At 44.2% G+C, this 12,304-nt stretch overlaps 1 protein-coding gene across 1 annotated transcript in view; it reads right to left on the bottom strand.

The window, feature by feature from the left end:
* The window catches only part of LOC126092165 (beta-galactosidase-1-like protein 2), an 81,310-nt gene that overhangs the window by 18,257 nt on the left and 50,749 nt on the right, over positions 1 to 12,304 (bottom strand). The window contains exon 5 of the mRNA XM_049907639.1: positions 9,661 to 9,808. Within this exon, the coding sequence (XP_049763596.1) occupies positions 9,661 to 9,808 (148 nt within the window). The remainder of the gene's footprint in view (positions 1 to 9,660; positions 9,809 to 12,304) is intronic.

Below are 12,304 nucleotides of genomic sequence, written 5' to 3'. Positions count from 1 at the left end.
ACAAAACATTTGCACTTACATACTATGAACACAGCAATGGAAGTACAATTGTTTTCATCATGGAAGCGAATATTTTCACACCACTGCAGCTAAAAGATTCCAGACCTGTTTTTTATGCACCTTCCCCCAATAGCTCCATTGATGAGTACCAAATTTTAATTTTGCCATGTTCAGATCCACTAAATTTTGTTAGGGATGTACTATGTAAATGTCGGGTGCATGTTGCTTAAGAAAAGGTGTTATGTGGTAAAATGAAACTGGCAAATAAAAGTAAATATGTCTTGACCCGGAACTGAACCCTTGACCTCCTGCATGCTAACCGAAAACACTATCCACTGCAACACCTCACCACCTAGACAATACTACCCCTGTCTGCTGGTAGGTAGTAGGTAGTAGGGGTAGTGGGGGTATGGAGGAGGATGGGGAAAGGAGGGTACAGGGAAAAGGTGGAGAGAGGGTAGGGCAGCTAGGTGCATTCAAGAGGTTAGATGGGGAGGTGGGGGTAGGGGGTAGGGAGCAGAAGGGGAGTAGCAGAAAAGGAGAGAAATAAAAAGACTGAGTGTGTGTTAGTGGAATAGAGAGCTGTATAGTGATGGAACAGGAACAGGGGAGGGGCTAGTTGAGTAAGGACAATGATTAATGAAGGTTGAGGCCAGGAGGGTTACGGTAACATAGGACATATTGCAGGGAGAGTCCCCATCTACACAGTTCAGAAAAGCTGGTGTTTGTGGGAAGGATTCAGATACCACAGGCTGTAAAACAGTCATTGAAATGAAGAACGTCATGTTGGTCTGCATGCTCAGCAATGGGGTGGTCCAGCTATTTCTTGGCCACACTCTTTCAGTGGCCAGTCATGCAAACAGACAACTTGTTAGTTGTCATGTCCCTGTAGAATGCAGTACGGTGGTTGCAGCTTAACTTGTAGATTGCATGACTGGTTTCACAGGTAGCTCTGTCTTTGAGGGATGGGTGTGTTTGTGACCAGACTGGAGTAATTAGTGGTTGGTTGGTTGTTTGTGGAAGGAGACCAGACAGCGTGGTCATCGGTCTCATCGAATTAGGGAAGGATGGGAAAGGAAGTCGGCCGTGCCCTTTCAGAGGAACCATCCTGGCATTTGCCTGGAGTGATTTAGGGAAATCACGGAAAACCTAAATCAGGATGGCCGGACGCGGGATTGAACCGTCGTCCTCCCAAATGCGAGTCCAGTGTCTAACCACTGCGCCACCTCGCTCGGTGAGTAATTAGTGGTGGAAGGATGTATGGGACAGGTCTTTTACAGGGATATGAGCCATCAGGCAACAGGTTGGGAGCAGGGGTTGTGTAGGCATGGACGAATATATTGTGTAGGTTGAGTGGGCAGCAGTATACTTTTTGCGAGGGGTGGAATGATAGTGGGTAGGACATTTATCATTTCAGGGTACAGGAGAGGCAGTTGAAATTCTGGCAGAGAAAGTAATTCAGTTGTTACACTCATGGGTGAGAATGTTCCTCTGTGGCTGGATGGTGGGACTTTAGGAGCTGGTGGGTGACTGAAAACATAAGGCCCCACAGATCTGTTTTTGTACAAGGTTGGGAGAGTAATTATAATCTCTGAAGGCTTCAGTGAGAGCCTCAGTATATTTCAAGAGGGACTGCTTGTCACTACAGATGAGATGGCCACTGGTGGCTAGGCTATATGGAAGGAACTTATTGGTATGAATTGGTGGCAGCTGACAAAGTGGAGGTATTGCTGGTGGTTGTTAGGTTTTATATGGATAGATGTAGTGATCTACATCTTTGAGGTGGAGGTCAACTGCGAGGAGGTGGGTGGTTAGGATATAGGATATAATTGGTCACAGCGAGTAGGAAGGCAGTTGTTGGTCTGCAATCTGTCAGGTGCTTGGAAAGCTTGTAGCCATCTATTGATCTATTGTGTGTGGCCGAGACAGCTGACACACTGTGGCTCATAAGTAGAGCATGCAGTGTGGTTTGTAAGGTGATAAGAGAAACTCAGGAAAAAAGAGAAAGAAGGATGGAAACTGAATATAGTATTGCATTAGAAAATAGTAACAAAGGAGAACAGCACTGGGTTACAGGATGGAAGAAAAGCTGTCAGGAAAATCAGACAATGTAAAATCTGGGATAGAATGTAACAGTATTATGAAAAGGATAGTTGCTACTCACCATATAGTGGAGATGCTGAGTTGCAGATAGGTACAATGAAAAGACTGTTAGAAAGTGAACCTTTGGCCAACATGCCTTTGTCAAAAATAGGAGGTGGTGGTGGGGGGGGGGGGGGTTAAGGAAGAGGCTGGGGTGGGGGGGGGGGGAGGAATAGGAAGGTAGAGGTGGGGGATGGAAAAGTGCTTCTTGTGGGAGTGTGCTGGGACGAGGTGGAGAGAGGGGAGGGCAGCTAGGTGCAGTTGGGAGGTTAGATGGAGAATGGGGGGAGGGGGGGGGGAGTAGCAGAGGATGAGAGAAGTAAAAAGACTGAGAGTGCGTTGGTGGAAGACAGGGCTGTGTAGTGCTGGCATGGGAACACAAAAGGGGCAAGATGGGTAAGGACAATGATTAATGAAGGTTGAGGCCAGGAGGGTTACAGGAATGTAGAATATATTGCAGGGAGAATTCTCTCCTCTGCAATTCAGAAAAGGTGGTAAGGTGGTGTTGGTGGGAAGGGTCCAGATCACATAAGCTGTGAAGCAGTCATTGAAATGAGGAACCTCTTCTTGGGCTATATAGAGGAATCCTTCCCAAACACTCACAATCCCAAACCCCACAGCTGGTTCACATTCATTGATGATATCTTCATGATCTAGATTGAGAGTGAGGACACCCTATGTGCATTTCTCCAGAACCTCAACACCTCCTCATATATTCGCTTCACCTGGTCCTACTCAACCCAACAAGCCACCTTCTTTGAAGTTGACCTCCACCTCAAAGATGGCTACATCTGTCCATATCAAACCTACCAACTACCAAAAATACCTGCACTTTGACAGCTGCCATATCAAGAAGTCCCTTCCATACATCCTAGACACCTATGGTCATCCAATCTGTGGTGATGAGCAGTCCCTGTTCAAATGTACTGAGGATCTCACTGATGCCTTCACAGACCATAATACCATCCCAGCCTCATACAAAAACAGATCTCTCATGCGTTATTTCAAATCACCCATCATCTTCCAAAGTCACATCCCCTTGTGACTCAGTACCATCCAGGACTGGAACAACTGAACTGTATTCTCTGCCATGGTTTTAACTACACCTCATCATGCCATGAAATGATAAATGTCCTACCCACTATCATTTCCATCCCTCCCACTGTGGTATTCCACCGACCACTGAACCTACACAATATACTCGTCCATCTTTATACAAACCCTGCCCCCAACCCCTTGCCTCATGACTCATATCCCTATAATAGACCTAGATGCAAGACCTATCCTGTACATCCTCCCACCCCCATCTACTCCAGACTGGTCACAAACATTACCTATCCCATCAAAGGCAGGGCTACCTGTGGAAACAGTCATGCAATCTACAAGCTAAGCTGCAACCACTGTACAGCATTCTATGTGGGCATCACAATTAACAAGCTGTCTGCCCACATAAATGACCACCAAAAACTGTGACCAAGAAACAGCTGGACTACCCCATTGCTGAGCATGCTGTCCAACATGACATTCTTCATTTCAATGGCTGTTTCACAGCCTGTGCCATCTGGATCCTTCCCACCAACACTAGCTTTTCTGAATTGCATAGGTGGGATACCTCCCTACAATATATCCTACGTTCTCCTAAAACTCCTGGCCTCAATCTTTGGTAATCATTGTCCTTACCACTCTAACACCTTCCCTGTTCCTATTCCAGCACTACACAGCCCTCTATTCCACCAATGCATTCTCGGACTTCTTACTTCTCTCCTTTTCCACTACCCTGGCTCCTTCCCCTGCCCCTTCCATCTAATCTCCTGACTGCACCCGAACCTCTCTTCAACTCATCCCCGTGTGCTTCCACAAGCAGCTCTTTACTGTCCTCCACCTGTACACTGCTATCCCTCCCCCTCCTTGCCCCAGCCTCCTCCTTAGCCGCACCATCTGGTTGCCTTTTGACATCAAGTACTGCTGCTAACAGTCTGGCTTCATCTGCCAGAGACTGTGGTCATGTGTTTGTGACTTGCATTTGTGTGTGTGTGTGTTTTGTCTATTTTCAACACAACCTCAATGGCTGAAAGCTCACTTTTGACAGTCTTTTTGTTGTGACTGTCTGTGATTAAGCATCTCTGTTATATGGTGAGTAGTAACAATGCTTTTCATAATATTGTTATATTCCAACCCGGATTTTCCATTATGTGATATGACATACAATAAAGGACTTTTTTTTGTTCATCACAAAGCATTGGCAGGAAAAGGGAAGAACCACTGTCCTCGCTATAGACAGTTGGGATGGAGCAACTGCCATGTTGTCATCTGCCAATGGTGTTATCTGTATGAATTATACAGGGGTGCTCTCACTGCCACTACTTCTCAATCAGTTATCTCCTCAGATTGCATCACAAGGCTAAGAAGACCCTTTCCCTCTAGTACCATGATGTCTTAACAGCTGTCCTATCATCCTATCCTTTCTTCCTGTCAGTGTTTTTCATAGAGTCCTTTCCTTGCCAATTCTGCGGAGAACCTCCTTATTTGGTTCAAATGGCTCTGAGCACTATGGGACTCAACATCTTAGGTCATAAGTCCCCTAGAACTTAGAACTACTTAAACCTAACTAACCTAAGGACATCACACACACCCATGCCCGAGGCAGGATTCGAACCTGCGACCGCAGCAGTCCCGCGGTTCCGGACTGCAGCGCCAGAACCGCTAGACCACCGCGGCCGGCGAACCTCCTTATTTCTGATCAACTCGTTCCACCTAATTTTCTATATTCTTCTGTAGCCACATCTCAAATGCTGCGATGCTCTTCTGTTACAGTTTTGCCAATGTCCATGTTTCACTACCAAACAATGCTGTGTTCCAAACACAAATTCTCAGAATTTTTTTCCTCAGATTAAGGTCTATGTTTCACATTAGTAGACTTCTCTTGGCCAAAAATACCCTTTTTGTCAGTGCTAATTGACTTTAAATGTCCTCCTTGCTCCACCCACCTTGGATTACTTTGCTGCCTAGGTAGCAGAATTCCTTAACTTCATCTACTTTATGATTACGAATTCTGATGTTATGTTTCTCGCTGTTCTCATTTCTGTTCTTTCTTCAATTAACTCTCAGTCCATATTCTATATTAATTGGGCTGTTCATTCCTTCAACAGATCCTGTAATTCTTCTTCACTTTCAGTCTTAATAGCAATGTCATCCTCAAATCTAATCATTGATATCCTTTCACCTTGAATTTTAATCCCACTGTTTAACCTTTCTTTTACTTCCATCATAGCTTCTTTGATGTACAGATTGAACAATAGAGGCAAAAGGCTATATTCCAGCCTTACACCCTTTGTAATATGAGCACTTCATTGTTTGTCTTCTAGTCTTATTTGTCCCTCTTGGTTCTTGTACACATTGCATATTACCCATCTTTCCCCATAGTTTATTCCTATTTTTCTTAGAATTTCAAACACCTTGTACTGTTTTACATTCTCGAATGCTTTTTCCAGAATAACAGATCCTACAAACATGTCTTGATCTTTCTTCAGTGTTCAAATGGTTCAAATAGCTCTGAGCACTATGGGACTCAACTGCTGTGGTCATAAGTCCCCTAGGACTTAGAACTACTTAAACCTAACTAACCTAAGGACATCACACACATCCATGCCCGAGGCAGGATTCGAACCTGCGACTATAGCGGTCGTGCGGTTCCAGACTGTAGCGCCTTTAACCGCTCGGCCACTCTGGCCGGCCCTTTCTTCAGTGTTGCTCCCTTTATCAGGTGCAATGTCAGAACAACCTGTCTGATGCCTTTACCTTCCCTAAAGCCAAAATGATCATCTTCTAACAGATCCTCAATTTTTTCCGTTCTTCTGTGAACTATTCTTGTCAGCAACTTGGATGGGAGAGCTGTTATGGTGATTGTGTGCTATTTCTTGCACTTTTCAGCTTTTGCTGTCTTCATAATTTTGTGGATGATGTTTTTTTGAAAGTTGAGGGTATATTGCCCGTCTCATACATTCTACACACATACTGATTAATCATTTTGTGTCATTCCCCCAAATGATTTTAGAAATTTCAATGGAATATTATCCATCCCTCCTGCCTTCTTTGATCTTAAGTCTTCCAAAGCTCTTATAAATTCTGATTGCAGTACTGGATCTCCTATCTCTTCTTTGTCAACTCTTGTTTCTTCTTCTATCACATCTTCAGACAAATCTTGCCCCTCTTAGAGGCCTTTGACATACTCTTTCTACCTGTCTGATCTCTCCTCTGCATTTCACAGAGGAATTCCCATTGCACTCTTAATGTTACCATTCTTGCTTTTAATTTCATGGAAAGTTGTTTTGACTTTCCTGTATGCTGAGAAAGTCTTTCCAATAATCATTTCATTTTCAATTTCTGCACATTTTTCATGTATCCATAAATTACTAATCAGAAATAAAAGGGAAGGGCTATAATTGAGGGTTGAGAAATTATCCTTTTCCAGAAACTATATTTTTATTACAATTAAACTTTATATTTCCTTACTTTGAACAAAAAAAAACACAATGATTGCATCATTGAAGACAAGATAGCTTAATTTTACAGACTGCTTTCATCCGTACACGACAGTGATTTTTTTTTTCTAATTTTTTTTTTTTTTAATTTGCTGAAACTACATTCACTAGCTGGTGCAGTCACTGCATTCTCATCAGTGTCCTCAAAGCTACTTCGAGCTTTGGATAAGCATCTTATCAGCATACTTTGGAAAGACCTTCAAAATATCCAAATGGCCAAATGGGAAGCATGTTAATACTCTTCATGAGCTCTTCTACCTGGGACTTAAAAGCAGTTATTTTGTTGACTAGCCCTAGAGTATCAATGGCACTGCTACATTCATGACCAAAATTAGCTACACATATTTCAATATAATGTACAGAACTTAAATTTAATGCATTATCTGACTTTAAATTTAAGTATGATGATGTAGTGTCATATTTCTAAAATTGATTTGATACTACAATAATTATTCTATCAAATTCAATGCCTAACAAAAGAAGTGAAACACCCAGCAGACCTGGTCAGATGGCAAGGTAACTTTGTACATGTACACACCATAGGCACATACCTAAATGAAGTAGAGTTTCAATAGTCTGTGACATACAGAACAGCAGAATAGCTATCAAAGCAAATTAGTGTGCTTCATGTTTAGTATTGTTACCAGGTCTGGTAGGGTATATAATGGGTGTGAACAGCTTCAGATGCTGAATGATCATGGTGTTGTGGTGTACCGATGTGAGATAGCATGATCAGCACATGGCAGAGTTTGATAGGGGTCTCATCTCGGGGCTTTCTTTGTCCAACTGGTTAGATAGTGCAATATCCAGAGTTTGTGGGGTATTTGGATGTGACTGTGGCCTGATGCTGGACTGCATGGGAGCACGAGTCCAGCCAAGCTCATCTTCAAGATTCCGGTCGATCATACCTGATCACCACAATTGAGGATCAGCACTGAGTACATCTAAACTCCTTCACATCTGCACCTGCCATACAAGAACAAGTAATAAACATCCTGAAGGATTCACCATTGTCTGGTGTCTAGCAACAGCTGTGCTAGGTAATTTGAGTCCCATGTGCAGGCTGCTGTTAAAACCACAACACAAACGGCTGGATTTGGAGTGGTGCCATGACTGGAAGCATGGAATGCTGCTTAGTAGCATCATTTTGTGTTCAGCAATGAATCACAGTTCTGCACTGCCCTGAATGACTATCGCTGATGAGTATGATGGTTTTGGAGAGGCACAGTGACATTACTCCGGGCACTGCGACGTGAGGAGTAGGTACGACTTTGTGTCATGCTTGGTAATAAATGAGGGGACTCTGATGGCACAGTGGAATGCCATGGACTGTCTGGGTTCATGTGTGTCAACTCTCATGTGACAGTATTGTGGTGCCATTTTTCACCTGGACAGTTCTCATCCACACATGGCATGTCTCTCTATCAACTGTCTGCATGATGTTGAGATGTTCCAGTGGCGAGCAAGATCCCAAGATTTTTCTCTATAGAAAATGTATGGACCCAGCTATGTCATCTCTGTTCTATTGCCAGTATCTGGGGTATCAATGACCAATGACATCAGTTGTAGGCCAGATTGCCTCAGGAGAGGGTACAACAGCTTTATGACACTCTTCCCAACTGCAGCAATGCATGTATCCAGGCCAAAGGGTTGAAACATCACATTGATAAGTGGGCTTATTCCATCAATTTCTTTGTAAATTTGACTCAATTTTGTAATCACAGAAACAACATCACATACCTTCTCTGTCTATGGAGTTCATTTTTCTCCTCCAATTCTTTGTGCGTCACTTTTTTTGTCAAGCAATATACTTTTAAGCACTATAGCTCAAATACTATTGCTTCAGTCCTCTGTCAGCAGACACTGAAAGCTTTTAGTCAAAGCACATATTTGTTTCAGCATCTGCTTACCGACCTTAGAGATCCTACACTCATGCTCATAAGATAATGCTGATACATGGTGAAAAAATGCTCTGTTGGGTGGTTTGCAGGTTTAAATCACCTTGGGGTATGAGCATGTGGTGCATTTGACCTGCGGTCATCGCACTGTGGTGCTGGCAGCAGTCCACATATGCAGAGGTGTGTTGGTGCATGTCAGAGTACAGTGCAGTGAGTAAGTGTGCAGATGTTTTCAGATGTGCTAATGGTGAATGTGTGTTGAAAATGGCTCAAAGAACAAATATTGATGGCGTTATGAGGCATAGAATACTAGGGCAACTCAAGGCTGGTGAAACACAGCGTGTGCCCTCTGTGTGCCACAGAGTGTGATCTCAAGATTATGGCAATGATTCCAGCAGACAGAAAACGTGTCCAGGCACTACTGCACAGGATGTCCACAGTGTACAACACCACAAGAAGACCGATATCTCACTATCAGTGCCTGCAGACGGCCACGGAGTACTGCAGGTAGCCTTGCTCGGGACCTTACCTCAGCCACTGGAACAGTTGTCTTAGACACACAGTCTACAGATGACTGAACAGACATGGTTTGTTAGCATGAAGACTTGCAAGGTGCACATTCCATTGACCCCTGGTCACAGGAGAGCCTGTAAAGCCTGGTGTCAAGAACACAGTACATGGTCATTGGAACAGTGGTCCCAGGTTATATTCACAAATGAGTCCAGGTATAGTCTGAACAGTGAGTCTTGCCAGGTTTTCATCTGGCATGAACCAGGAACCAGATACCAACCCTGTAAAGTCCTTGAAAGGGACATTCCTGATGGGATTAATCTGTTTAAAAATTGCTTACACACCATATAGCACTTAATTGTGATGTGGGCATTTTAAATTTTTACTGTTTCAAGTAGGTTAAGTTAAATTAATGTCTTTATTTTATAGTATGGGCAAGAATTAATGTACTATATCAAATCTATATTCATCCATATTCTTCGGGGTTAAAGTACCAACATACCACATATGACAAGGAGAACTTACAGTATCATTTACATTATTGTGAATGAGGAAAACTGTACTGTTACCTCCTTCCAAGGCACCACTGTCACCACTACCAAGAGGGGAATCAGATGTGAAGAATAATCCCTCAATCCCATAACTGATGTACAGATCACGTAAGAATGCTAGGTATTCTTTATCATTGACACCTGTTGCTCCATATTCGTTTTCCAACTAAAAGAAAGAAACAAAAAAGTCACTCATTAGAACATGTAATATGCTTCTTTCAGTGGGTTAAACATACAGCTAACTTTCAATACAGTGAAAAAATGCCTCCCCTTCAGCTTCATAATGTCGTAAAAGCTCCCTGCAAATCTCCATGCCCCTTTATTTCATTTCTGATATCAAATATTTGGAACCACCCTCACATACACTTTCTTGAATGTCAGTATATAATGAACTTAGCTGACAACCTTGAGAAGAGGCTGTCGGTAACCACATGGCAAGTATGGATGGCCCACTCCTCCAGAAAATTTTAAAAATTAGAAGCCTCATTTAGGCCTTTAAACATTATATTTCAGACACTTTGCAACCCTAAACAAAGGAGGTATATTTAATTGATCATACATTAATTTTTATTTTTCATATTAAAATTAATCCAAATCATTATCTCCAGTAAAAAAGTTCTTCAGCATCACTGTTATTAACACTTCCAATTAATGTGACAGTGGACTCTGCAGTTGGTGATCCCTCTGCCACATCCACATTTACTACTGACTGTTGCCTGCTGCATGTGTTCATTTCTGGCTCACAGAAAGTGTCATACTTTGTTTTTGTTGTCACCATTCTTTCATATAACTTACTAACAACAATTTTTTCCTGAGTCAGATAATGTATCTGACTGTAGTTGTTTCTGCAGTATTGAGAAATGAGAGAAGTAAGTTTTTTTTTATCTACAACATTTTTCTGTAGGGAGTCATGCTTCTGGCTAATACACTCCTGGAAATTGAAATAAGAACACCGTGAATTCATTGTCTCAGGAAGGGGAAACGTTATTGACACATTCCTGGGGTCAGATACATCACATGATCACACTGACAGAACCACAGGCACATAGACACAGGCAACAGAGCATGCACAATGTCGGCACTAGTACAGTGTATATCCACCTTTCGCAGCAATGCAGGCTGCTATTCTCCCGTGGAGACGATCGTAGAGATGCTGGATGTAGTCCTGTGGAACGGCTTGCCATGCCATTTCCACCTGGCGCCTCAGTTGGACCAGCGTTCGTGCTGGACGTGCAGACCGCGTGAGACGACGCTTCATCCAGTCCCAAACATGCTCAATGGGGGATAGATCCGGAGATCTTGCTGGCCAGGGTAGTTGACTTACACCTTCTAGAGCACGTTGGGTGGCACGGGATACATGTGGACGTGCATTGTCCTGTTGGAACAGCAAGTTCCCTTGCCGGTCTAGGAATGGTAGAACGATGGGTTCGATGACGGTTTGGATGTACCGTGCACTATTCAGTGTCCCCTCGACGATCACCAGTGGTGTACGGCCAGTGTAGGAGATCGCTCCCCACACCATGATGCCGGGTGTTGGCCCTGTGTGCCTTGGTCGTATGCAGTCCTGATTGTGGCGCTCACCTGCACGGCGCCAAACACGCATACGACCATCATTGGCACCAAGGCAGAAGCGACTCTCATCGCTGAAGACGACATGTCTCCATTCGTCCCTCCATTCACGCCTGTCGCGACACCACTGGAGGCGGGCTGCACGATGTTGGGGCGTGAGCGGAAGACGGCCTAACGGTGTGCGGGACCATAGCCCAGATTCATGGAGACGGTTGTGAATGGTCCTCGCCGATACCCCAGGAGCAACAGTGTCCCTAATTTGCTGGGAAGTGGCGGTGCGGTCCCCTACGGCACTGCGTAGGATCCTACGGCCTTGGCGTGCATCCGTGCGTCGCTGCGGTCCAGTCCCAGGTCGACGGGCACGTGCACCTTCCGCCGACCACTGGCGACAACATCGATGTACTGTGGAGACCTCACGCCCCACGTGTTGAGGAATTCGGCGGTACGTCCACCCGGCCTCCCGCATGCCCACTATATGCCCTCGCTCAAAGTCCGTTAACTGCACATACGGTTCACGTCCACGCTGTCGCGGCATGCTACCAGTGTTAAAGACTGCGATGGAGCTCCATATGCCACGGCAAACTGGCTGACACTGACGGCGGCGGTGCACAAATGCTGCGCAGCTAGCGCCATTCGACGGCCAACACCGCGGTTCCTGGTGTGTCCGCTGTGCCGTGCGTGTGATCATTGCTTGTACAGCCCTCTCGCAGTGTCCGGAGCAAGTTTGGTGGGTCTGACACACCGGTGTCAATGTGTTCTTTTTTCCATTTCCAGGAGTGTATTTTTATCACTATGATTTCAAATATTCCACAGGCACTCCTCTGTCTCATAGAATGTGATAAATTTGTAAATTTTGCATCTCGTTCACTCTATTTCATAAATGAACATGCATAAAGATAAAGCACAAGACTGCAGACAGAGCAAAAGCAAACACAAGTGCTGTATAGTGCTATTTGGTGATAGCAGGCCAGGAACAATGTTCCTTTATCTGTATTGACCTGGCTGTGGAACACTGGGTTTTTTGTTGCCATGATACTGAAAACAAGTTGTGAACATCGGTAGCCCAGTAATAGCAATGAGTAGTAAGCCAAGG

The sequence above is a fragment of the Schistocerca cancellata genome, chromosome 7 (assembly GCF_023864275.1).
Source record: "Schistocerca cancellata isolate TAMUIC-IGC-003103 chromosome 7, iqSchCanc2.1, whole genome shotgun sequence".
Taxonomy (NCBI): domain Eukaryota; kingdom Metazoa; phylum Arthropoda; class Insecta; order Orthoptera; family Acrididae; genus Schistocerca; species Schistocerca cancellata.
This window is presented reverse-complemented; position numbering and strand designations above follow the sequence as displayed.